Source organism: Sprattus sprattus (genome assembly GCF_963457725.1).
Source record: "Sprattus sprattus genome assembly, chromosome: 21".
In the NCBI taxonomy this organism is placed as follows: domain Eukaryota; kingdom Metazoa; phylum Chordata; class Actinopteri; order Clupeiformes; family Clupeidae; genus Sprattus; species Sprattus sprattus.
Window position 1 is genome coordinate 15,353,406 of NC_137919.1, and position 27,500 is coordinate 15,380,905.

At 45.5% G+C, this 27,500-nt stretch overlaps 1 protein-coding gene across 1 annotated transcript in view; it reads right to left on the reverse strand.

Moving 5' to 3' along the window:
* Window positions 1-27,500, reverse strand: part of arap2 (ArfGAP with RhoGAP domain, ankyrin repeat and PH domain 2) — a gene marked incomplete at both ends in the record, with an annotated part of 116,906 nt that overhangs the window by 82,663 nt on the left and 6,743 nt on the right. Inside the window, 3 exons of the mRNA XM_080859824.1 lie at window positions 9,520-9,640; window positions 16,087-16,156; window positions 24,181-24,666. Of these exons, the coding sequence (XP_080715950.1) occupies window positions 9,520-9,640; window positions 16,087-16,156; window positions 24,181-24,666 (677 nt within the window). The remainder of the gene's footprint in view (window positions 1-9,519; window positions 9,641-16,086; window positions 16,157-24,180; window positions 24,667-27,500) is intronic.

Genomic DNA, 27,500 nt, shown 5'->3' on the forward strand with positions numbered 1-27,500 from the left:
CACACAGAGACACACAGCTGTGCTCTAAAATATGAGAGGCTGTAAATTTCTCTCCTCAACACCCCCCCCGCCACACACACACACACACACACACACACAAAAACACTAAGGAACCACTGGTGTTGTTGCACAGGGGTTATTATGAAGTGTAAATCACACACACGCACACACACACACACGCACACACACACACACACACACACTCACACACACACCGTAAATCCTGTGCCCGCTGTGGCCGGGCAGGGCCAGTCTGCTCTCATCAATACATAAAAAGCCACATGAATAATAGAGTGCTCTCTGGATTATTCACAGACCTTTACATCTCACACACACACACACACGTGGCACACACACACACTGGCACAAACACACACACACACACACACACACACACCACTTACTCCCATTACCTGTCTGATGTACGCCTCTGTCTGGTTGCTCTGTTCTTCTTCCAAACTCTCTCAGTCTCTCTATCTCTCTATCTTTCTTTCTCTCACTCTCTCACTTTCATTATCTCACTCATTCTTTCCATCTCCCTCTCTCTCTCCTTCTCCCCCCCACCTTGATGTTTCAAATAATCGGAAATGATGCACTATGGGCCGCAATCCCCAAGGTCATACATATGTCTCTAAGTAATTCTGAAAGCATGATGTGATCTCTCTGGACAGCTGTGAGTGTGTGTGTGTGTGTGTGTGTGTGTGTGTGTGTGTGTGTGTGTACCCCTTTCACAAACTCTGAACTCTTTGAGGTACTGGGTCACTTCAACACTGTGTGGGTCGGGAACGCGTGCACACACACACACACACACACACACACACACACACACACACACACACACACACACACACACACACAAACCCCAAAGGCTTACTTACAACAGGCAATTTACCACTCATCTCACTGGCTCTACTTCTCTCCCATTACCGGGCTCAATCTCTCACCGATTTGATTCTTTGCCTAGTTCATTTAAGGTGAGCAGTACAGCTCACTCACTCTTTCACAGTCTGATTCGCATCCTCATTTAGACGATCATCTGCCCCCTAAACCAATACCACTCACTCACTCACTCACTCACTCACTCACTCACTCACTCACTCACTCGCTGGTAACTTGCTTATTTACTACTTTACATTCATTCATTCATTCATTCACTCACTAATTCTCTTACTCATTTATAGTCTCTCATTCCTTCACTTGCTCACTGATCCCTGTAGGTCCTCATATAAGCACTCAAGCTTTCCAGCTAGCTGAGCATAATATTAACCAATGGGCTTGTAACTGAGCTAATTGTTGACACTAACTTCAGCTTAGCCATGCTTATTTTGGTCAGTTTGTAAATTCAACCTGGCACTTTGAAAATGAGTTAAGGTCCAGTAGTTCATAAAATGGAGCGCATACTTAATTGTTATTTTTGCCTGTAAAATGGGATTTTAGAGATTACAAACACAATTCCTGACAGTGTGGGCGTGATGGCACTCTTGCTGTGCATTGTAGTTTTTCCTACAGTGAGTCACTAGTGCTTCTTGAGGTACAAAGTTGTATTATGAGAGAGGCTGGAGCAGGGCTCGCTGCTTAGCATGCCAACTTAAGTGGATATCTGGGTAACACAGTTTATAAGCATTTTTTGCGTTACGTCAAATCGGTTATTTCTCCACATTATGTTTCTATTTCTAGTTCATTTTGGAGGGCCTATTATGCTTTTCTGGTTTCCCCTTTCCTTTGGTGTTTTATATAGCTTTAGTGTATGTAAACGGTCTGCCTAAAACACCTTGTTGGAATTCCATACCTTTTCCTTTGTGACAAGATGATGCAATGTCATAACACAATCCTTATTGCGCGTCTAGCTGAACCATCAGCGCACACTGGGGTCATCAGGAGGGGGGAGGGGGCTTAAAGACACACCTTGAACAAAGTCTTTCAGACAGAGAGTGAATGAAGATGTACATAATGAAAACAATTATGTGTTTTTGGAACCTTGAATCATGTAAATCTATTCTAGTTGACCCCAAAAATATAATCCTAATAAGTCCTAATTAAACTAAAAGTATTACATGTAGCACCTTTAACCCACTCGCTCACTCACTAATCCACTCACTCATTCAATCACAAACAACCCGCCATTAGGGCTGATTACTCCTCCCAACTCCTCCTGAAGAGCCCTTCTGACGTTCAGCAGCAGGAGGGTGCAGTCATGGCTGACAAATGTCAGGTCACAGACAAACCCTCCAATTAGGTCCTCTGAGAACCGCCAGAGTATGAGAGCAATGCTAGAGAGCAGCGCTAGAGTTACCCACTCAGACAACGCCGGTGCTTATGTGCGTGTGTGCGTGCCTGTGTGTGTGTGCAAATAAAGAGTGAAAACGGGCACAAGTGTGTGTCTGTGTGCACGTGTATGGGTATATGTGTGTGTGTGTGTGTGTGTGTGTCCGTGTTTGCACTGTGTATGTAACAGTTGTGTGAATAAGAAAGTGCTAATAATACTTTGTGAGGCTCATGCCCTCCCACAGACTATGTCTCACTGGACAAACCTTTGACAGGCAGGCGAGAGAGCCAATCAACCAACAAAAGAAAAAAAGACACATCAATGTATTGGCTAGACTGAACTAATCGTTTTTTCATTGTCATTTAACACAACTGTACGGAGAGGTGAGAGAATGAAGAGAGTGAAAACTTCACTGGCCACTAAAGCGATGTGATGTTCTTTCATGGTGTTTCCGTGGTGTGTCGAGCTGCACCTTACAAAGCAAGGCTAAAACTGCAGTATCAAACACATGTAGGCGCGCATGCACACACATACACACACACAAGCACACACACTTGTTTATGCACATACACACACACAAGCACACACACTTGTATATGCACAGACACACACACACACACACACAAGCACACACTCACACTTGTTTATGCACATACACACACACACACACACAGACAAGTGCATAAACAGACACACCTAGGGGGGCACAACACCTGCAGACTGGTCAAAAGCACAGCAGACAGCTGTGGGTGAACACAAACTCTTGGGCCGCTAAATTATTCACAGTATTCTCCCTCCCTTCTCAATCTCTCCTTCTCCCTTTCCCTCTCTCTCTCCTTCTCCCTCTCTCTCTCTCCTTCTCCCTCTCTCTAAAACCCTCTTAGTCTCTCTTATGTTTGCCCAGAGATTGATGGCTCTTTCACTCGGGTATAAGGCTGTTTAAGAATGCATGAGCTGGCCAGACAAATTATTTCTCCTCTCTCCCCTCCCTGTCCTTCTTCTTTCTCTCCCTCTTTCTCTCGTTCCCTCTATCTCTCTCACTCACCAGCCCCCTATGTATCTCTCTAGTTCTTTATGCAGAATGTGCAAAGCGAAACTTCACTGCCATCTGGCTTTACACCAAAAGTGAATGGACCGCTCTTTTTTTTTTGAGCAGCAAATGGTTGATCGATGTGCTGGGGGGGGAGTTGAAGATAATAGACGTCAGACAAACACTGTTTACACTACAGCTATCACGAGCCTTAGCAACAACTGGGGCCAACACTATTGGTCTCAATTCCTCATCTGACACACACAAAACATCCTTAAGAAATTATTTAAGCGTTATTTTATTTATTTATTTATTTTTGACATTATAGCAATGTTGAGTAAGGCCAGCTAGAGGCTGCTTCAAACAAAACACCAGGTAGTGCTTCTATAGCTTAACTGTATAAATGCTACCACCATGGGCTCAATACCCAGCGAAAAAACACGTATGGAGGGAGGTGTATATCTGCACTGTAAAGGTGAAGGGGTCAAGTGTCTCTGTGAATATGGTGATTGAACAAAAAAATAGCTTCACTATAACAATTATATAAACTTTGTGAAACAATGGAACCTTCAGTTGTGTGTTATGTGTGTGTGAAGATTTGTGTATGAATGTGTGTGTGTGCGTGTGTGTATGAAGATTTGTGTGTGTGTGTGTGTGTGTGTGTGTGTGTGTGTGTGTGTGTGTGTGTGTGTGTGAGTATGTGTGTGTGTGTGTGTGTGTGTGTGTGTGTGTGTGTGTGTGTGTGTGTGTGTGTGTGTGTGTGTGTGTGTGTGTGTGTGTGTGTGTGTTGTGTGTGTGTGTTGACCAACATCAACCTGTTATTTTCCCCTCTTTCTTATCTCAGCTCTCCTTGAGCTCAGAGAGGCTGCAAGCAGTCCTGCCAAAATAAAATAGAAACACACGCATACACAAACCCCCTCTCTCTCTCTCACACACACACACACACACACACACACACACACAGAGAGAGAGAGAAGGAAGACCTTGTGGCCACAAACAAGCTGTGGTGGTTGTGCTTATCTGCAGCCTGCTGTTTGTGGCTGTGAGCGGGCCGAGCAGGAGACACTGGAGTGTGTGTGTGTGTGTGTGTGTGTGTGTGTGTGTGTGTGTGTGTGTGTGTGTGTGTGTGTGTCAGAGCTGCAGCCTGCTGTTTGTGGCTGTGAGCGGGCCGAGCAGGAGACACTCATCACACTAGAGTGGGAAAGTCAGAGCTGCAGCCTGGCACTAAAATGAACACTGCAAGAGGATGAAAGAGGGAGGGGGAAAGAAGGGAGGGACGAAGGAAGGAAGGGAGAAAAGAGAGAGAGACACCGTGTGTGAGTGAGTGAGTGAGTGAATGAATGTGTGTGGCAAAGAGAGAGAGAGAGAGAGAGAGAGACAGAGAAATAATTAATTTCTTTCTTTGTGAAAGACAGAGGAAGCAAGTGTGTGTGTGTGTATATATTATGTGTGTGAGAGAGATAAAGGAAGAGAGAGAGAAAGAAAGAGATTGAGAGACAGGGGGCCTGATTTACTAACAGGAGTGCGCCCATTTCTGGCGTAAAATAGCGGTCGTAAACATAAAACGGTATTTACTAAGGGGCCGCAGCGCATATTAAGGCCTCTGGGTGTGAACAGGGGAGGTAACGTGGAGGTGGGTGGTAACGTAGGCGTGTGAGGCGCAATTTACATGGGAGGAGACAAGGTAAGTGCGCCTAATGATGTCATGCGTGGTATTTACTAAACTGCCTGTCGAGCGCACGTCTCCAATTTGCAGGATAATTCTCCGCCTCATAAAAGCACGTCTTAACAAGGAAGCGCATTTCCACTGAGTCTGAATACGTTGATATGGCAGCAGTAATAAGAGCAAGGCGAAGACATAGACAGAGGCAGCGCACAGAAATATTTTTTTCAACTCGTATAACACTTTTTCAATTAAGCGAACCAGAAATCATTAGACGGTACAGGTTAACCAGCCACGCAATACTTCAATTACTGGACCAGATCAGAGACGACATCTAACCCTCCAACCGGAGATCACATTCCATTCAATCAGTTGGTAAACATTGCAAATATTGGCACCGGATCATTTCAAACAGTTATAGTATCAGCAGTTGATATATCTCAGCCTTCACAAATATTCACACAGGTACTCGAAGCATTGCTATGGCGCACTGGTCAATACATTTCCCCACTGCCACAGCTGAAATTATAGACATCAAACAGGACTTTTTATGAAATCGCAAACTTTCCGAACGTAATATGAACCATTGATTGCACCCACGTCCATATATATTGTAGTGAACCCATGTCCCTTGTAGAAATAATTAATCTCGCCATGTACACATCTATATTGTTATAATAGACAGTTTATGCATTAATGCCACCAATAGCATATTCTTTATAATCGTGTTCTTTTAAACATCTTGCTGTAGCTGATGGCGGGCAGAACAACAATATAGCAGCACATTGAATCAGGTTCAGTGATTGAGCGAACGTGAACCAATATATCTATCTCCAATTCGCTGAAGCTTCATTTTCTCTTCCTAAATAAATACCACGGAAAATGCGGAAAAACACCGTGCGTTAATGTGCGAACGCAGTTTAAGCAGCGGTCGCAATGTTAGTAAATCAGGCCCTATATAGGGCGGAGTAAACACAGTTTGCCCAGCGCAGATCTGGTTTGATAAATACCAAGTAAAATGCGCAAAAACACCGTGCGTTAATTTGCGAACGCAGATTAAGAAGCGCTCGCATATTAGTAAATCAGGCCCAGAGTGTTAGAGCGAGACAGAGCAATACTCAGGGTGAGGTTGAGGAGAGAACACACTTGCTATCGCTTGATGAGTCTGCCTCAGTCGTCTGTGAGCGAGGGCAAACTAAATCTCTGCCCTCCCTCAGAACTCAAAGGTGTTCTTACGAAGAGGCAGTCAACAACACACAGAATCAGAGCCTGTTAAACAGCAGCATCCAAGAACCAAGGAATAGCTACATTAGTACAGGCTAGGATATTAGCACTGTGAATTATATATTGTTGTATAATTAGTAGGAATAGTAGTAGTAGTAGTAGTAGTAGTATTATTAAGTGATAGCGTCTCAAAAGGCATTAATCTCTTATTCTACTCTAAAATGCGCTATGTAGACATGCTATCTTTATTTCCACCTCTTTTCACTTGTGTCGATTAAGCTACATTATGTTGTTTCCACTACAAAAGTAATCCTCTGTGGTGATTTGTGGAACAACATCTTGCTCGTTTTGCATGTTCCCCTTTCATCACAGTTAAAGGGCGTGGGGGGGGGCTTGAGGGGGATTCTGTCCTGGATTCAGCTCAATATGCCGTTTGACCCGCTGGCCTACATCAAAGAGGGTGAGATGGAGCAGGAGTGTGTGTGTGTGTGTGTGTGTGTGTGAGAGAGAGAGTGTTTGAGGGTGGGGCAGTGACTCTCTGGAGCTCGTTAAGGGGTGAGAAGGAGACCCATCTAATTGAGGCAGATGTTTACACCGTGCAACTCTTCCAGCATTCTGTTTGATAACTACCAGAGAGAGAGAGAGAAAGAGAGGGAGAGGGAGAGAGAGAAAGGGCACAATGCCAGCCAGCTAAACACGGCAACACCTAGGGACAGCCGTCCAGAGCTGTATGCTGCTGCACCAAAAGCCCTTGTCCCACAGCCTCCCATGCTGCAGTTTACTTCAATTCACACAATACACGACAGCAGCAAAGAGGGAGAGCAACACACAGACACACACCCATACACCAGAGTGCACACACACACACACACACGCACACACACACACACACACAGACACAGCAGGGCGAACACTTAGCAGAACTAAGCAAAGCACCCAACATGGTATTTACACAACCAGTAACAATAACATGGAAGACAGGCGCCATACATTATGGCACAAGAACATGGAACCCATGGTTCGGACACAGGCGTGACACTGGGAGTCACAGAGCCACAATGGATCCCACCTGCAGATTTGGAAAGCACAAAATGGCAGCCAATGCAGCACTGTGTGCTGACAGAAGTTGGAAGTGGCCAGCAGGGTTTACTGTTAATGACAGAGGGAGGGGAGGAGAGGTAGAAATCTGGAGGGGGAGAACAGAGGGTGTGAGAACAAGAAGTGTAAGAATCGGAGGAGAAGGGAAGGTGAGAGACTGATGCAGAAAAATGGATGGGAAGAGGAGACATAGAAGTAGAAAGACAGAATGGAAAGAAGGTTAGAGAGAAGGAGAGAGAGAAGGAGAGAGAGAGAGAGAACCAAAAGGAAAAATAAAGGAGAACATGGTCTGGAAAGAAAGAAAGGAGTAAGAGAAAAAAGACGAACAGAGAGAAATTATGGAATCAGATCAATGCCATAAATATTTTGTAATCTGTAATATAGATTTTGTATCTGTAATATAGATTTAGTATCTGTGAAACCATCTACACTTTCAAAACCTATCTACAGATACGGATTTCAAAAAGGAAATGTATCCACACTTTCAAAAACTATCTTCACTTTCAAAATGTATTTACAGATACAGATTTCAAATACGAAATGTATCTACACTTTCAAAAACTATTTACACTTTCAAAAACTATCTTCACTTTCAAAATCTATCTGCAGATACGGATTTCAGTTACACATTACGGATTTCTGTTACGAATTACAAAATCTTTTTGGCACTGTTTTTACAGCCTTTCAAAAGAGCCAATCAGCGCTTTTGGCAGATTTTCTACAGCGCCAATCAATTGTATCCTGTACTGACTAGCCAATCAGCGCTAGCTTGCTGGCAACTGCTGGCCCGCTCATTATTCAATAGTTATAACCTAAATCTGCCACCGCTCTGCCTAGGGAGAGATCTGGGGTCTCCCCCTCACGGTTTGAATACAATTCGGTGTACGAACGCCGTGGGGGAAGTTAAACAAGCATGCCTTATGTCTGGCCCAAAGGGCTGATGAACACCTGTACTATTAAGTTAATCTTAGGCTCTGGCGATTCAGAGATCGCTTGGCTGCAGAACGCATTGTAACTAAGACTCCAGCTTGCTGCCTCATATATCTCTTCCACTGAGACGCTAGAAAACTCGCTTCCACAAAAAATACACAATAAAGCGTTTTCAAGGACTTCAGAAAATGGTTACAAATAGCCTACCCCAAAGTGCCATGAAAAAAAACGAACATGACATTGCAAGGTGGTTTTGAAATCAGGCTGGTCATTATCCAGTTGTTGAGGATGCATATGCACTTAACGGTATACCCCCTCCATCACTTTGCATGTGTCTGGAGAACAAGACAATAGCACTCTGCTAAATGTTCTCATCGTGATAATGGGTCATATGAATAGTGGGTCATATGAATACTGTTAATTAAATGTGAATAGGAGATCGGTCACGAAAATGCTAATGTTAGCTTTCGTTGGCTACCAAAGCAGATCCTAATAAAATGTGAATAGGAGATCGGTCACGAAAATGCTAACGTTAGCTTTCGTTGGCTACCAAAGCAGATCCTAATATCTTCCATACAACGACAAGGATCTTTGAAACAGGTGGAACGAAGTGTGGAGTGAAAACCACTGACTATGATTGTGCGTTTTACAATGACTTTATTAACAACTCCAAATATAGGACTTCTTACTTGTGCCATTTCTCGGTCTGCATACACCGTTACACTCAACTTTTCCAACAGGATATAATGTGTTGATTGGCGCTTTAGAAAATCTGCCAAAAGCGCTGATTGGCTCTTAAGAAAGGAAGTTAAGACAGTGCCAAAAAGATTTTGTAATTCGTAACAGAAATCCGTAACTCGTACTTGAAATCCGTATCTGTAATGCGTAACTGAAATCCGTAACTGAAATCCGTAACTGAAATCCATATCTGCAAATAGATTTTGAAAGTGAAGATAGTTTTTGAAAGTGTAGATAGTTTTTGAAAGTGTAGATACATTTCGTATTTGAAACCCGTATCTGTAGATAGGTTTTGAAAGTGTAGATGGTTTCACAGATACAAAATCTATATTACAGATACAAAATCTATATTACAGATTACAAAATATTTATGGCATTGATCTGATTCCATAGAAATAGACAACAGAAAGACTGATAGAGAACCTAAGTAGATGATGAGGGAGAGGGAGGGGACAGAGATCAAAGAGGGAAGAAAGAGAGAGAGAGAGAGAGAGAGAGAGAGAGAGAGAGACTAAAAGGAGGGAAGAGCAGAACAGAAGAAGGGATAACGGTGACTGAAAGGGCTCCTACCCTCTCGCTCAGCTCGGAAGACGAAGGTGCGCAGACACGTCACCACCTCCAGCCGGTTGTCACCCAGCGCTCGCACCTCCTTCATCGACGACAGCGGGATCAGGCCTTTCGAGTACACATCCTGAAAGAGAGGGATAGAGAAAAGAGACAGAGAGAGAGACACAGAGAGCGTGAGAGAGAGAGAGAGGGAAAGGGAGAGAGAGAGGTTTAATACTTTAATATGTATTGTTCATTAACCACTTTTTAAACCTTTACATTAGTTCACCCTTAAATCACATTTTACATTAGGAAATCCAACAGACAACCTATCAAATTCTCCTATTTAAAACAAAAAATAGCAAGACAGGCCTGAGAGAGAGTGTGAGAGAGAGAGGAAAAGAGGGAAAAAGAAACTGGAGATCCAAACATGCATACAGACATACAGACATACAGACATAAAGACAGACATACATAGACAGACTGAGCTGAGCTTGATCACAACCAATTTCACACTTAGTGACTACACACACACACACACACACACACACACACACACACACACACACACACACACACACACACACACACACACACACACACACACACACACACCCACACACACACACACACACACCATAAAATGAGTTGTATGAATGATGCAATGCACATGGCTGGTGAGGTCAGGTTATGTTAGATTGGGTTACGCAACCCTCCCATGGGTCCACTCTAATGGGAGCAAATGGATCCCAAGGTTTCAGTCACCCTACAGTCCATGCTGTTAGTCGAGGCCCATTACACTTCAGCCAACATTCCACAGCCAAACTAAATATGTATGTATGTAATGGGAAACCTTGCCAGAATTCTAAAATCCTAATTGCAAACTTGCCATATGTTCCAGTAGTGTGGAATTGGCATGAGAGTGAGTGCAATGTTCAAAAAGGCACCAGATCAAGACAGTGCATTATTCATACCAATAACACCATTATCAGTGCAGAGTATGCTGAATAACAACATTAGTTCTGTTAGAAAGCGCTTGACCTGAATACCACTCCCGCTACTGAATGGCGAGCTGCCTTGTACTATTACCAGGAGGAACGTGAAAGAGTTCAAAGTCTTGGCGGTATCAAACAATTTGCCTCTTAATTAAGATGATGACCTTGACTTCCAGTGCACTCACTATTTCTGGTCCATTTCGTCTAAAAATAGCATGTAGGATAAGAGAGTAGAGAGAGAGAGAGAGGAAAGATCTCGCGAAAGACTGAGAGGAGCCATGAGAGAGAGAGCGCAAGAGAAAGGGAGAGAGGGTCACAGAGAGGACCATCTTCTCAAATTAAGCCGCTATGTTAACAACGGCGGGAACAGCTAACCCTAATTACCGCACTTTCGCACAGGAGTGCGCTTTCCTGGGGAATTCTGCACCGGGCCAATTTAGACCCTCCGTTCTCTTCAGTGCGGCTGTAGGGCCATGAACTTCTCTCTGCATACTTAACGAGCGTATCCCTTCCGACGAACATTTGCACGAAGAAGAGAAGCAGGGAGGGAAAGAGAGAGCGATGGGTAGAAAACGGAAGGTGCGAAGGACTTAAAGAAGAAGTTAAGTGCTAATAATTGCACGCTGCCGATTTACGATTTAATTACGGCAGCTTTAAATGCCATTTATAATCACAGAGGGGTTTTAATTTGTGTTTTAATAATGAGAGCATCTGTAAATACAAGTGAGGGTCGTCTGATTGTTAAGGTTGTGAAGTTTAGATTTCTTCTTTGGATTCACTTCCTCACTTTTTCACCTGCAAAGACCCCACCCTCAAAAACCTTGCCCCAGACACAAACCTTGCCATTATAATGTAGGTTGCATTCCATTATCACTGCCTAATGAGTATGTGTGTGTGTGTGTGTGTGTGTGTGTGTGTGTGTGTGTGTGTGTGTGTGTGTGCGTGTGTACATATATGTGTGTGTGTGTGTGTGTGTGTTTGTTTGCTTAAATCCATTTGCCTCTGAGTGTGCGTTTTGTTTTGGAGTGTGTGTGTGTGTGTGTGTGTCTCCCTGCGTGCCTCTTAGTCTCCCTGCATTTCCTACACAAACACACACACGTAGGAAAGCAATTAAAGTAGTGTTATGGAGCTAAAAGGCTTGAGAGCTGAAGGTTACATGTAGAGAGAGGAGAGGGAGTGACAGAGCTTTAAAGCTTTAGCCCTCTGTGGGCTATGGGCCTGTCAGCAAAGCCCTGCTGCCTACCATGGAGTGATGGGGACTCCTGCTGGTCAACAGGCAGAACTACAGTGGATTCAAACATGACTAAAAAAGGCACATGTCACCACAACATTCAACCAGTGAATAGTATTCCTGAAGAAGCCAGCAGGGTCAAAAGTCAAGATTAACAAATAGTTGTCAAAACCAATCATTTCCCCAGGAAACTAGTTTAAAGGCAAGGAAAACTCAAAAACAAGAACTCATTGAACCTTTCTTTCTCATCCACCAGTAAACCTGAAATGAAAGCTATGGAAAGATCCAGAAATATAAAAGTTAAACATTATTACACCAACAGGTTCTATGCAAAGCGGTGAGACACCTTAAACAACTCCAAGTTCATTTTCGTTGCGGAATACGTATCTTTGCTCTATAGCGGTAGAATTTCAACAATTGGAATCACGTTACGCCAGACTATTACCGGGGGGACCATGAAGCACCAAAGAAACAAAATGACCTGACTTTTTGGTTTACGGATTTGAAGCGTCCTTCAGGGAGGAATTAGGAGGACGGCGACACACAAGAAAAGTCAAAGAAGTCGAGGGGGGAAGAGAAATGCAGTCTTCAGAGGATGGATGGATTTGAGGAGAAAAGGGGGTAGGGCTTAGAGAAGCTGCAGACACACCACTGATCCCTTCACCAAAGCCCCCTTTCCCCTTCTCACACACACACACACACACACACAGCAAAAAATGCTTTGGTGAGATATTTTTCTCTTACACATACGACCACGCAAACACACACACACACACACACACACACACACACATATAAACTAACAGAAATGCCAACAATGCAGCACAACAAAAACTTAATCCCAACAGTCCACACACACACAAACATTACTTAAAGTAGCACACAGGCTAACCACACAGACAGACATACGAAGCACACACTTTTAGTCAAACTTTCCCCTCAAACACACCTTCAGTCCCACCCTAGACAGAGTCTTACCCAGCAGCCCCAAGAGGGTCCCTTAAGACTAGAGCTCCTCCACACAAGGCTTTCCATCTCTGGGTTGATGAAACCAAACGTAAAGCAGAGCGGAGGGGATGTGGGGGTGGAAGGACCTGCATGTGGCATGTGGTCCCAGGGGTGTCTGTTGGGAGAGAGGGGTGAGAAAGCCACTCTCCCCAGTCTCCCACGCCACCTGGAGCCACCAGGGGCCACCAGGGGACAAAAAAGACGAGTCTCTCTCTGATGACTTCTGAGTGATGGCTGGATGGCCAATGGGGCAAAGATGAACAGAACGTGTGACAGAGAAGGATGGAGAGAGATTTACACAGAGAGATCACACAAAGAGGAGGAAAGAGAGATAGAGAGAGAGTGGATAACAAAACACATGACAGAGAGAGAGTGTGGGGTGGAGAAAACTGAGCGTGATAGAAAGAGAAGTAGAGATGGAAAGATGAGAAGAAATGTGGAAGAGAAAAAGAGAGGGGAAGAGAGGAAGGTAGAGCAAGTGTGTGTGTGTGTATGTGAGAAAAAGAAAGAGTGAGTGAGACTGTGTGCGAGAGAAAGAGAGAGATAGAGTGTGAGTGTGTGTGTGTGCATAAGAGAGAAAGAGAGAGATAGTCTGAGTGTGAGTGAGTGTGTGTGGATGTGTGTGTGTAAGAGAGAGAGAGAGAGAGAGAGAGCGTGAGAAAAAGAGAGAGAGTTTGAGTGTGTATGTGTGTGTGAGAGAGGCTGGTGCTATAATTAGCAGGTGATTAACGAGCGTGCATCAGGCGAGTTCACAGGATTGATTGTGACGTTATGGCAATGCTGGAGCTGCAAAAAAGAGCTCAGGGAGCTTAGAGTGAGGTCACGCAAAAACTCTCCTCTTTCTCTCTCTCTTAACCACTCTCTCTGTTTATCTCTCTCTCTCTCTCTCTCTCTTTCTCTCTCTTTGTCTCACTTTCTCTCTCAGTTTCTCTCTCTCAAGGTGCTACCAACAGAGAGGTCACAGGTTTCCTTCTTCAGGAAACACACATAAAACAATGTCAAAATTTAGATGTGGTTATGCACAGATACAAGAATATCCGGAAAATCGTTTACAGCATAAACATTCTAATACTAAGGTCCTACTACTACTATGGTACTCCTACTACAATACTACAAAAGTATCCCTATTTGGTTATTCTGTACATGCACACATTCATGGGACGTTTTGAGGAAATATAGGATACTTTGGCACTCACTTCAAATAATTATATTTTCTCATTTGTGGAGATGGTGTTATTTGTTGAGATGTCCAATCCTATGTTTACCAACATTGCGGAGCAGAAAGCCCCCGGGTAGTAGCCAGAAGGTTGTGCCGTCAGGTGTAATTATAATAAGAAACGAAACCCTAACTACTTTCCTGATCCATTTTTCATTTACTGTAGCCTCATGGCCAGCCCAGATTAATGAAATAACTGTTTAAGGACACTGTCAGATATTTGAGAATCAAAAGCGGTAAAAACGCAAACCCCTAAAAGTTTAACTTCCCTGTATTGAAAGTGGTTTTGCGTAAAAAAAAAATATATATTAAATGAACACAGAGAGAGAGAGAGAGAGAGAGAGAGAGAGAGAAATATAATACTATTAAATATAATTTTTCTGTACCATAAGTACAATCATGCGCATAAAGACACACACGCAAGCAAAACAGGACATCTGTTTTCACAGACCATTACAAATGCTAAGTAACCCAAACGCGCACGCACAAACACACAGACACACACATGCGGTGACAAGCGAAAGTTCAATACATATAGACATTGAGGAGCCCACTTCACAGCATGGAACAGAACAGACCATGACACAAAGATGACTGATGCGGTGTCTGAAGAGCCACGGTTCTGCAGGTCCACTCGACAGACACACATTCGCAGAAGGCCAAACAACACAGACACACACACAAATGACACAAAAGATAACTGTTATGGAACTCTATGATGCTTGACTAGACACTTAGTGTGTTTGTGTAAGTGTTAGTGTGTGTGTGTGTGTGTGTGTGTGTGTGTTTATGTGTGTGTGTGTGTGCGCCCACAACTGTCTGTGATTTGCTTGTTCTTTAAAATACAAGACGGGATAATTATAACTTACATATTGAAAGTGCACACAGATAGAAAGCAGCAAAGACAAACAGAGAGAGAGAGAGAGAGAGCATGAGAGAGAGAGAAAGACATAGAGAGCATGAGAGAGAGAGAGAGCATGAGAGAGAGAAAGACAGAGAGAGCATGAGAGAGAGAGAGAGCATGAGAGAGAGAAAGACATAGAGAGCATGAGAGAGAGAGAGAGCATGAGAGTGAGAAAGACAGAGAGAGCATGAGAGAGAGAGAGAGCGCAAGAGAGAGAGAGAAAGACAGAGAGAGAATAAGAGTCATAGCTCTGCTGATGAGGCCGGAATAGCCTGGAGCCATCTCTCTTTCACTCTCTACATCAGACACACACACACACACACACACACAGTATGCATACACTCACAACACTAATGCAAAAGCTTAAAAACATAAAGAGTCAGAATGAAATCAGTCCATCAATGGTGCTATTTCCTTTCAAACCAAAGCACACACACACACACACTGACATACACACACACACACACACCCACACCTACACACACACACACACAAACATACATATAACAGCTAAGAGAAACCCAAGGACACAGGCAGTGATACAGACAGAAATGGATAGGCACGTGCTCTTCGTGAGGACAGGTGGGCACGGCGGCGGGGATGATGGCGGTGCCGGCGGAGCAAAGTCGGCCTGTCCTTGGTCGCATCCGTCTGGGTGTCAGCGGTCGTGACAGGCCCCCTCTGCTCCAACTCAATGGCACACAGTCCTGGGGTCACTTCACTCTTACCCCACCGGGAGCTGAGACTGTGAGACTGTGTGTGTCCTCATGTGCGTGCTTGCGTGCGAGCGCACGCGCGTGTGTGTGTGTGTGTGTGTGTGTGTGTGTGTGTGTGTGTGTGTGTGTGTGTGTGTGTGTGTGTGTGTGTGTGTGTGTGTGTGTGTGTGTGTGTGTGTGTGTGTGGGGTTGGGCCAATGCATCCATGCATGTTTGTTTTTTTGTGTATCTGTGTGTGTCTGTTTGTGTTTTTCTGTTTGTTTGTGTCTGTCTCTGTTTGATTGTGTGCCTGTGTCTGTTTGTGCGTTTGCGTCTGCAATGCACCAATGTATCCATGTATGTGTGTAATTGTGGACGTACTGTATGTTTCTGGTTATATGTGGGACATGTACATGTGCATGAGTGTGTGCATGTGTGTGTGCATGTGTGTGTACATACACATGTGTGAGTGTATGTTTAGTGGATAGGTGCATGTGTGTGATGGGTCTATGTGAACCTATGAGCACAAATCCTTCACTGACCTTGTCATTGTTATAGTATGTGAGGCTCTCTCCATCAAACTTCACCCATCTCTTCTGAAAGACACGGTTTCTGTAAGTGACAAACACAACACAAGAACAGAGTAAGTCATACATTGACCTATCCATTCACTCAAAATAGACAATCAGGGTCAACACAACACTCCCATAAGACAAAATGCCGATGTGGAAGCTGTTTTAGATCTAAATGTCAATAAACCAATATGAATATCACATACTATAATTGATCGTGCTGTCCCATACACCATTTGATTGATCCAGAATCAGTGATATTGCTGTGGAATGCTGTCTGAGTGCAGGCCACATAACTACCTGCAACTGAGCAGGCGGTACAAAGCAACTTTGCTAATGTCAATTCCTAAAGCCAAGTCTCACTGAAAACTACTAGCGTGCCAACACTGCCAAACCACTCACGCCTCATAACAGGAAGGACAGAAGGAGAAAAGCAGCAACACACAAAGGGGAAGTAGGACATGTAAAGAAGTGAGAAAAGCGAGAGAGAGAAAGAAAAAGAGAGAAAGAAAAAGAGAGAGGGAGAGAGACGGAGGGGGTAATCATCTAGAATTCTCTGTGTAGGTGCTCATATCACAGAGTCCAACGATCCATACTATGACCATCCGCAACTTGCACTACGACTGGATCAGTTGCTATAATGGCAATCAACTCATGAGCCCAAACCCCTCAAATGTCCGGGGTCAGGTGTGCAGGACAGACAACCCAACCTCGGGGAAGAGGAAGCATGAATGGGGCTCTGACCGCAGATTGACGACAAGAGAGTTAAGCAAACTGGCATTGCTCATCTGAGTGGTTTTACAGAGGAAGTCCGTAGTGAAATATTGAGTCTGAATTGTACATCGTTTGATGAAAGAGGTTGCATACATAGATTTGCACGTGCATGGGTGTATGGGTGTATGTGTGTGTGTGTGTGTGTGTGTGTGTGTGTGTGTGTGTGTGTGTGTGTGTGTGTGTGTGTGATGGTGGAGTGGCTTTGGTAGGGAGTGTGTGAAACTGTTAACATTTACAAATTTGTAATGCCTTCCTGAACAGCAGAACTGGATAGTACTAGCGCTATATAGAATAGCTACTATATGTAGATATAGAGAGATATAAAATATAGATATAGATATAGAATCTAGATAGATACATATATAGTTCATGTTACAGGTCTATGCCCGTGCTAAAAAAAACAAATTAAGTTTTCTTATGTTCCTGTAGCTTGAGTGGTAAGCCAAAATAAGGTTAAAACCATACCATAACATGAAGGTTATGGGTTCATGGTTCGAGGGCATGGGTTGCATTTACAGGCATCACACTTACTGGTAAAAAAAAAAAAAGCATGACTTTATACGACTACACACCATTTTGAATGGAGTACGGGAGTCGAACGGAGGTGTGTAGTTCTATTTCGTTTCTACTGACCGCCAGAGGCGGTGCTTTAAGCACTGGATGTCATTCACGTTTACGTGTAGTTCGAGTATTTGTATCAACAAAATCACCTGTGACCTGGGTGACGTATGCCTTCGCCCCTGTACTAAAGGCATGCTCCCCCAGGTCACGACCCTTAATTCTTCTCGCGTCAGGTGAGTTGGTGAGTATGTTCACTCCACAGGTGAGTGTAATCATGCTAATCGTTGGTAGTCTTGCAACCTTCGGGTAGAGCTGCGAATTCTCGCTCTCTTAAGACTACGATTAGCATCAAAAATCAACATTTGCAGTGGGCTACAGTACAGGTGTGTCTCGCCTTAAAACTGGTAGTTAAACCCACTCGCGGATAATCCGGGGAAAACGGATAATCCGGAAAAAAGGTGAGTTGCCTCTATTGTTTTACCGTGTGTAGTAGTCACGCTCTGGTAATGAGTAAAGAGGCATGGGAATCAGCAGCTTACAGGTGTTTCTCGCCTTACAACTGATGATTAAACCCACTTTTTGCACGAGTGAGTTCCTCGCATAATAGTTCCTACTATTGTCTGTCACGATGAGATACGGCAGTCAGTAAAGGTGTTCTCGCCTCACGACTGATAATTAAGACCACTTGTTAAGCGAGATGGAAACCCTCGGCCCCTTTCGGCTTCGTGTCACACTATCTGCAGGCTACAGGTGTTTCTCGCCTTATACCTGATAATTAAAACTACTTGTTAAGCGAGCTTGAGCCCTCGCATAGTTGGTTTGTACCGTTGTTGTTTTGAAGATGCAAGCGGCGTTAGCCTATTTGCCCCTGTCGGCTTCGTCTCACGCCATCAGAAGGTGTTTCTCGCCTTATAGCTGATAATTAAAACTACTTGTTAAGCGAGATGGAAATCCTCGCAAAGTCTGCTTCGTGTCACGCTATCAGAAGGTGTTTCTCGCCTTATAGCTGATTGTGTCACGCTATCAGAAGGTGTTTCTCGCCTTATAGCTGATAATTAAAACTACTTGTTAAGCGAGATGGACATCCTCGCATAGTCGGCTTCGTGTCACGCTATCAGAAGGTGTTTCTCGCCTTATAGCTGATTGTGTCACGCTATCAGAAGGTGTTTCTCGCCTTATAGCTGATAATTAAAACTACTTGTTAAGCGAGATGGAAATCCTCGCATAGTTGGTTTTGTACCGTTGTTATGATGAAGATGCAAGCGGCGTTCTCGCCATAAGCATTCAATTAAGTACACTGTGAAATAACCCTATACAATGCTGTGAAATCCCGGTATCGTTTTTTTTCACAGTAACTTACTGTGTCTACATTGATTTCACAGTAAAGTCTACATTACAACATGACATTGTGATTATTACAGGTAAAGCCTGTAAAGTAACATTACGATGATTTATTGTGAAATATATCAGTAAAATATTGTAAAACTCTGGTAACATTTTACAGTGTAGGCTAAACGAACAGGATTTACTCCTGTCGCTACCTACTGTTTGGGTAACTGTTAAAGCTACGTTCTACGCCCCGAAATGTCAGTTCTATGTTTGCGGAACTGTTAACTATGGTGTTAAAAGCGTAGGCTACTGATGGATGACTGACGGGCAATGCCCGCAATTTCAGTTTTTTAATCCATCTATCTTGGTAGCTGGGAGCGAGTGTGTCCACTCTTAAACAGGACAGGGTTTTTACTCCTGTTGGCTTGTGTTAAACGCTATAGGCAGGCTGCGTTTACCTACGGACAAGTAACTGACGGGCTATGGCCGCAATTTCAGTTCTAAACCATCTATAGGCCTATTGGTAACTGTAATGGGCGTGTCCGCTCTTGAACAGGACAGGTCTTTTACTCCTGTCGGCTTTGTGGTAAATGCTATAAGCAGGCTACGTCTACCTACTGTTGATGACTGACGCCCGCAATTTCAGCTCTAAAAGCAAGTTTAATTCGCGGGGTAAATATTGAGGCTTGGTCCATAATAAACTGCCTAGTTTGAGTGGGTGATTTTTCCGCCCCGCAAACTTCAGTTGTTCAGAATTTATTATGTGGTTCAGATGACTGTAGAGTGGGTCCGCTCTAAAGCAGTAGGCTACATGATTACGCCAGTCGGCTTTGTGTTAAACACTATAAGCAGGCTACGTTTACCTACTGATTAGGGACTGAATGTGCTATGTCCGCAATTTCAGTTCTAAAGCATCCAATTTTGGTAATGTTAACCGCTGGGTCCACTTTTAAATGGAAGCCTACCTTACGTAAGGTAAGAGGAATCATTGCCGCGATCAGGTGTAATGCGCTTGGTTAATATTGAGGCTTGGTCCATAATAAACTGCAAACCTCAGTTGTTCAGCATTTATTATTTGGTTCAGATGGCTGTAGAGGAGTGGGTTCACACTTAAACAGTAACCTATCTGAACAGGGCCTGGTGTTATTCGCTAAGGCTGCTGGTAAAATATCACTCATATATATATATATATATATATAGATAAATAAATAGATACATCTAGGTATAGATATTGCAACATGTTCATTACATGCACTGTTGCCAGGCCCCTCTTGGGCCAGAGGACGAGCCAGAACCGCCTCCGGCGCTAGGTCTCCTAAGCAATGCAAACGCCAGAGGCCTGATTCCCGGGAAGCCTCTGGTCGGGGCAAATGCAGGAATAGGTATCCGCTTGCCCAGAAGGTAGACACTTCGACTTAGGAGTTCGCAGAAATAAGACTCTGCTTCTAAAGCTACAACAACCTGCTGCACAGCATGCTAGTGCTTTCACTACAGCGGCTTTACAGTCTCCTTCGGAGGTGCTCCCTCTAATACGGTCACCAGCTTTGAGATCCTCAAGGAGGATATTCTCTCCACTAGGGCTTCAGAGAGGCCCCTATTTCTCTCATCCCAGTTCCCTGGGTACGAGCGACACTACACTGAAGGGCTCCGAAAGAAGAAAAAACATCAGTTAGACCCACATTAAGATGGCAATGACACGTCTAGGGTTGGATATTATACCCATACAGACCTCTCCTCAGAGCTGCTTTAAAAAAAAAATAAAATAAAATAAAGATAAAAAAAAAAAGGCCTCCATCTTCGGCTTTTAATGTTCCGCCCTCGACCCCATATATCGAGGAGCGGCAGAGATGCTGGGCAGATCCCAGACGGTTCTCTCATCTCCCAGGAGACGAGAGCCCTAGCCAACATGCAAGATGCATCTGCCCAGGGCCTTGCTAGCATGCCCAATATTGAACCAGCCGTTGCTGCCCGGGTGCTGACACCTGGTTAAGCACTCCGGCCTGATGCTCGCTGCCCCGGCCAAAGTGCCGTTTGACAGACGACTACATGGTGAAATCCTACTACGCAGCACCGCGTATTGCACGTCTTGGGTATTCAATGTCACACCTGGTACTAGCCCTGTCCCAGACATTGCAGACTTCTGGGGATGACTCCTCTGCTGAGTCAGAGTGACACCTCCCTGCAGGCGTTTGCCTACATGACCAGGGAGTTGGGTAGGCCGTGGCCTAGTTAACCCAGACCCAACGCCGGATATGGTTGGCCCAGTCTCAACTCTTGGAGCCGAGCAGGAAAGCCCGATTGTCTCTTCCTCCTGTCTTTCCTGGACAGATGTTTGTCCTGCTGCGCAGTAAGCTCTGGAGTGCAGCCTACAGGTTACACAGTCCAGACAACAGTTGCCAGTCTGAGCCGGGAGGCTCCTGGCAGACAGAGGCCCCCTAGGGTTCGGACCCCGACCACCGAGGTGCCATGGGGTCAAAATGACCATCGTCATAGACCCAAACAGGGCTCTGGCTCTACGTCAGGAGATCTGGGATCTCTTGAAGAAAGGCGCCATCAAGCCATTAGACAGGCTGGCACAAAACAGTGGATTCTACTCCGCTTATGTTATCATGCCAAAGAAGGGCGACGGCCTTCGGCCTATACTAGACTTGAGACGTTTAAACACGCATCTCAAGGTTAAGATTCCACATGCTGCGTACAGCGGATGTGTGGCAAGGTATCATGCAAGGAGATTGGTTTACAACCATCGACCTAAAGGATGCATACTTCCGCGTCCCTATCACACCTCGAAACAGACAGATTCTTCGTTTGCATTCGAGGGCAGAGCTGCCAGTTCTATGGGCTCCCTTTTCGGGATCTCGCTGGCACCACGTCTTCACCAGATGTGCGGCAGCGGCACTGTCCCTACTGCATCATCAGTCATTCAGGAAAGGAGGGCTCTGGCCCTCAAGATCTTTTCTGAGACTGCTGAGTATGCTCACAGCGGCCACGTAGGTGTTCCCTTGGCCTTCTGTCTTTGCAGCCCCTTTAAATTCGGCTGAACGATCTTGGCTTGCACCCCACTTATCACAGGCACAAGCTGGTCAGAGTCACTTCCAGTTGCCTTACAAAGCTATGGCTGTGTAGGGGAGAGACATAATCTCACCCAAGGGGTTCCCTTGGGGCCCATACCTTCTTACAGAGGAGCGGTGGCCACCGATGCCTCTATGGCAGGGGGGAGCTGTATGACAATGCAGGACTTTCAGAGGTCTCTGGAGTCCTTGGCAGTAGGAACACCACATATATGCTTGGAGCTGCAGGTTGTCCTGCTGACGCTCAAATGTTTTCTTCCAGTAGTGGTAGAAAAGCTGTCCTGGTAAGAGCAGACAACACGTCGGTGGTCTACCAGGTAAACCACCAGGGGAGCACAAGGCCAGACAATCCTTGAGGCTGCCCCAACAGCTGTGGCTGTGGGCCTATCTACTCTTTCTGAGCCTGGGGGCAATGCATTTAACAGGCATTCAGAACACGGCTGTGGATGTGCTATCCCGGCAGCCTTGTAGCCTTCACCATGAAGGTATTTGCAGCCACCGTCTCAGCCATACACAGTAGGGCAGATGGTGTGACAGTTGGGTCCCATATGCTAGCGACCCGCTTCCTTATGGGTTCTCAACAACTAAGGCCGCTTCGGCGAAGCTCAGCTGCCTATAGTCCTAAGGGCACTCTGGCAGTCCCCCTTTGAACCTCTAGAGAGGGTGGGACTGAAATAACGGTCTATGAAGACCGCTTTTCTCTTGGCCATGGCATCGGCTACACGAAAGCCAAGCCAAGAATGTCTATATTGGAACCCCGGAGGCCCAGGGATAACTTTGGGGGTGAATCCGGCCTTTCTTCCAAAGGCGAATTATCATCCTACTGAAACCAGCCGCTCAGGCTGGCTGCCTTGAGCCCCAGATCAGGATGACGAGCAGGGACAGAGCCCTACCTGTTGTGCCCAGTGAGAGCACTTAGGGCTTATATTGATATGACTGGAATCCCACCAGTCTGATTCACTGTTTCTCTGTCATGTTGGACAGAGTAGAGGGCACAGCTTATCCAAATAACGGCTATCACGTTGGATTATGGACGCTATTATTTGTGCCTATAGGAGCAGTAGTCTCCTGGTCCCTCAGGTCCGAGGTCACTCAACTAGGAGTGTATGTACATCGCGGGCGGCCCTAAGAGGTGTTCCCCCTTCAGATATCTGAACAGCTGCGTTATGGGCATCAACCTGCACATTTGTGAGGTTTTATAGGGTTAACGTGGTCCCTCATTACCCAGTGGCAGCTGGCGTTCTTCCTACTTCCTTACAGCGGGAGTAAGGTAAGACTTCCTCGTGACTTGGTTGGTATTAGTCATCCAGTGCTTAAAGCACCGCCTCTGGCGGTCAGTAGAAACGAAATAGAACGCTAGGTTACGTATGTAACCATGGTTCTATGAGTTTCGGATGACCGCCAGAGCTTGGCAGTCACTCGGAATATTCGCGAGAAGATTGTCAAGGGTCGTGACCTGGGGGAGCATGCCTTTAGTACAGGGGCGAAGGCATACGTCACCCAGGTCACAGGTGATTTTGTTGATACAAATACTCGAACTACACGTAAACGTGAATGACATCCAGTGCTTAAAGCACCGCCTCTGGCGGTCATCCGAAACTCATAGAACCATGGTTACATACGTAACCTAGCGTTTTCATCATCAGTATTTTAATACTTCCTGGTTCAAAAGCAAAATCTCTTTGAGAAAAGAATGGGTTTTTGCTAAATCATTTTTCAATAGTTCTATTGAACAGAATCGAACGCGGGGTCTCTCAAGCACTCGTTTAACTACCGCAGGCATTACCTCGTCATTTTTCCATATCCCCATTCATTCTCTCGTAGGGATCTTCTTTCCCTTTTCTTTCTTTTCAAAACTTGCAAAAATGTTATTCCGCCCCATACAAAATGACAACGGTCTATAAAAGTGTCTTTTAAATTAAAAAAAAGTGTATAAATTATTTTTACAAATTATCACACATCATTTGGATGGTCTCCTATAGACAATCTACATATGCTCAGATTATACACAATCTGTTGAAACTCCGTTAACTACAATTTATGATTAAGGTTAAGGGTTGGGTTTGGTTTAGGTGATCAGTGAATTAGAAAAAAGACTGAACTCGGATTTCAACAAACCAACTGTGATGTGTCTGTAGGTGGACTACCCAAATACAATGTTACCCAAAAACAATCATAGCTAGCCTGTCTGTCTATTGTAGAAGACTGCGCAGTGCGTTTGAAAATCATGAGCTCTTCAGTTGGCAAGAATGTCACAGCCACTGCTGAAGTCGTCATGCCCTCACACAAACATACTGCCACACCCGAAGGCTTCACACCAACGCCTTACCCTGTAGGGGACAGCTTGTCCAGCCAGCCGGTCTTGAGGGCGGCCTTGGGGCCTCCGTAGTAGCAGGCGTACGGGGAAATGGACGACTCCCCCTCCCCTGGGAGCTCCATTCTGGCCGGCCCACACAGCGAGTCCAGTGGCTCCGTGTACACGTCGTCATTGCCCTCAGCTGTGAGCGCCGCCGAGACCGCAGGCACCGCTGCAGACACTGTCCCCTCACCAGGTTGCTGTCTGTGCGACGGGGTGTCGGCGGGGGAGGGCACCATGGGGGACTGCGCCCTGGGGGACTGCTTTCCACTCTCGATGGTCGGCCATGGAGGCTCCAGGAAGGCCTGGACACTCGAGTACTCGCTGTCCTCCTCCTCCTCTTCCTCGTCGTTGTTGATGTCGCCGGCACCTTGACAGGCTGTCGGGAGTGGGTGCTGCTGGGTGACCTGCTGGGCTTTGCTGTCCCGCCTCGGTTCTCTCTGTTTGGGTTGTTTCTTTCTGTCGAGGGTCAGTCAGGGAGACAGGAAGGGGAAGGAGGGGAAAAGAGTAGCCTTTTGAAAGCGTATCATTCATAAGCACTAGTACAACACGAGCCTTCAGTGGGTTTTGTTTGCATACCCAGTCACATCAAGCAATTATATGCATAGGTAGGTAGTTAGGTAGGATAGGCATAGCTGAGTCGGTAGTCAGAGATAAATACAGAGAGAGGGGGGAAGATAACCTTGTTCATTTAAATATTCCCATAGGTCCTGACCCTATGTGATCGGCCACTTCCAAGTCACTAAGGTCACTGACTGAGGTTGTTTCTCATGCAAAGGTACATCCAGGCTTCTTTCATAGGACTGCTAGCATTAGCTACTGGCCAGGAAGTAATCACTTCAAAGCACAAGAGTAGCAGTTTACACTTCCTGGGTGATGCCTGTGGTTTCGACTACAACAGAAATGCCCCTGTTAACCACATTTTAGTGCACCCTCAAGCTCTCTGTTTGAGTTCATGTGTGTGTGTGTGTGTGTGTGTGTGTGTGTGTGTCACTCTCTGTGTGTGGGATGTGTGTGTGTGTGTGTGTGTGTGTGTGTGTGTGTGTGTGTGTGTGTGTGTGTGTGTGTGTGTGTGTGTGTGTGTGTGTGTGTGTGTGTGTGTATGTGTGGTTTCGTGGGTGAGAGTGTGTGTGTGTGTGTGTGTGTGTGTGTGTGTGTGTGTGTGTGTGTGTGTGTTTGTGTGTATGTGTGTGTGTGTGTGTGTTTGTGTGTACGTATGTGTGTGTGTTTGTGTGTGTATGTGTGTATGTGTGTGTGTGTCTGTGTGTGTGCGTGTCTGTGCGGATGTGTCTCTATGTATGTATGTGTGTGTGTGTGTGTGTGTGTGTTTATATAAATAAAGGAACCATGGACTACTTTAACCATTTTATCAGAAGGTGTGGGGGTGGGGGTGTGGGAGTACGAACACCAGCACGAGGTTAAAAAAAAGTCACCTAAGACACACAAACACCGACAGTCATACAGCCGTGAGACTGAAGGCCTTGATACATTAGACACCGTATCCAGAAACACGTAGCATGTTTAGAATCTTCCCTCTATGTAGTATTGCAATGATTCTTCATTCAAAGTGGCTCGGGTAACGTCGCTGCTCAAAAAGCCGTCTCTCGATCCCACTCAGGTGGAAAACTATCGACCGGTCTCACTTCTCACTCTCCTCTCTAAAACACTTGAGAGGGCAGCCTCCAAACAGGTCACAGAGTTCCTGTCAACAAACAATCTCCTCGATCCAAACCAGTCTGGATTCAAAAGCGGTCACTCCACCGAAACAGCCCTGCTATCTGTGACGGAGGCCTTAAAAACAGCTAGAGCAGCAGCTCAATCCTCAGTTCTCGTCCTGCTTGACCTATCAGCTGCGTTTGATACAGTCAACCACCGCATCCTTCTGTCCATACTATCAAGTATGGGCATCTCAGGCAAGGCGCACTCCTGGTTTGAATCATACCTCTCTGGGCGCTCATTCAAGGTGTCATGGCAAGGTCATCTATCTGTACCCCACCACCTCACCACTGGGGTCCCCCAGGGGTCGGTAATGGGACCACTTCTCTTTGCCATCTACACCACCTCGATGGGCCCTATCATCCGCTCGCATGGTTTTTCCTACCACTGTTATGCCGATGATACTCAACTGGTTCTGTCCTTCCCTCCTGAGGACAACACTGTTTCGGCACGGATCTCAGACTGCCTTGCTGATAAATCCACATGGATGAAAAACCACCACCTTCAGCTGAACCTGGCCAAAACAGAACTGATGGTCTTCCCAGCCAAACAGTTCATCCACCACAACATCAACATCAACATCAACACTGACTCTCTATCTCTGGCTCCATCCAAAACAGCAAGAAACCTCTGGGTCATTATTGACGACCAACTAACCTTCACAGCCCACATCGCCTCTGTCGCGAGGTCATGCCGCTTTGCGCTATACAACATCCGCAAAATCAGGCCGTACCTAACCCAGTATGCCACCCAGCTGCTGGTGCAAACCTTGGTGAGTTCCCGCCTCGACTACTGCAACGCCCTCCTAACGGGCCTGCCGGCATGCGTGGTAAAACCACTACAGATGATCCAGATCGCGGCGGCGCATCTGGTGTTCAACCAACCAAAGAGGGCACATATCACCCCGCTACTCACTGAGCTCCACTGGCTGCCGGTAGCTGCTCGCATCAAATTCAAGTCACTTATGCTTGCCTACAAAGTGCTTACTGGGTCTGCTCCCACCTACCTAAATGCTCTTGTAAGGGCAAATGTTACACCCAGGACGCTGCGCTCATCCAGCGAGCGTCGTCTGGCACTGCCCCCGGTGCAAGCAAGGCAATCCAGACTATTCTCAGTTGTAGTTCCACGTTGGTGGAACGACCTGCCCAGCACTACCAGAGCAGGGGCGTCCCTCTCTATCTTTAAGAAGCTCTTGAAGACCCAACTCTTCAGAGAGCACCTCCCTTCCTAACTGGCACCTTGGCTTAGCCTGCACTTAAGCAGTAACAGGCCTGCACTTCTTTTTTTATTCTTCTATGTCGTTTTCTATTTTAATAAGCAGTATTTATTGTTACACCAGGTTCTTAATGCTCTTAGCTTGATTGTTCTCTCCCTTGTACGTCGCTTTGGACAAAAGCGTCTGCTAAATGACTAAATGTAAATGTAAATGTAAATGTACATGATTGAAAAGGGGGGGATCAAATGTAGAACACACTCTAGTACAGGAAACATTTGCTCACTCCAAAATGATTGTGATATCTGCTACTAAGTTGCTTCCCTGGCCCTCACTTCACCTAAACTTTGCATGGTGTGTGTGT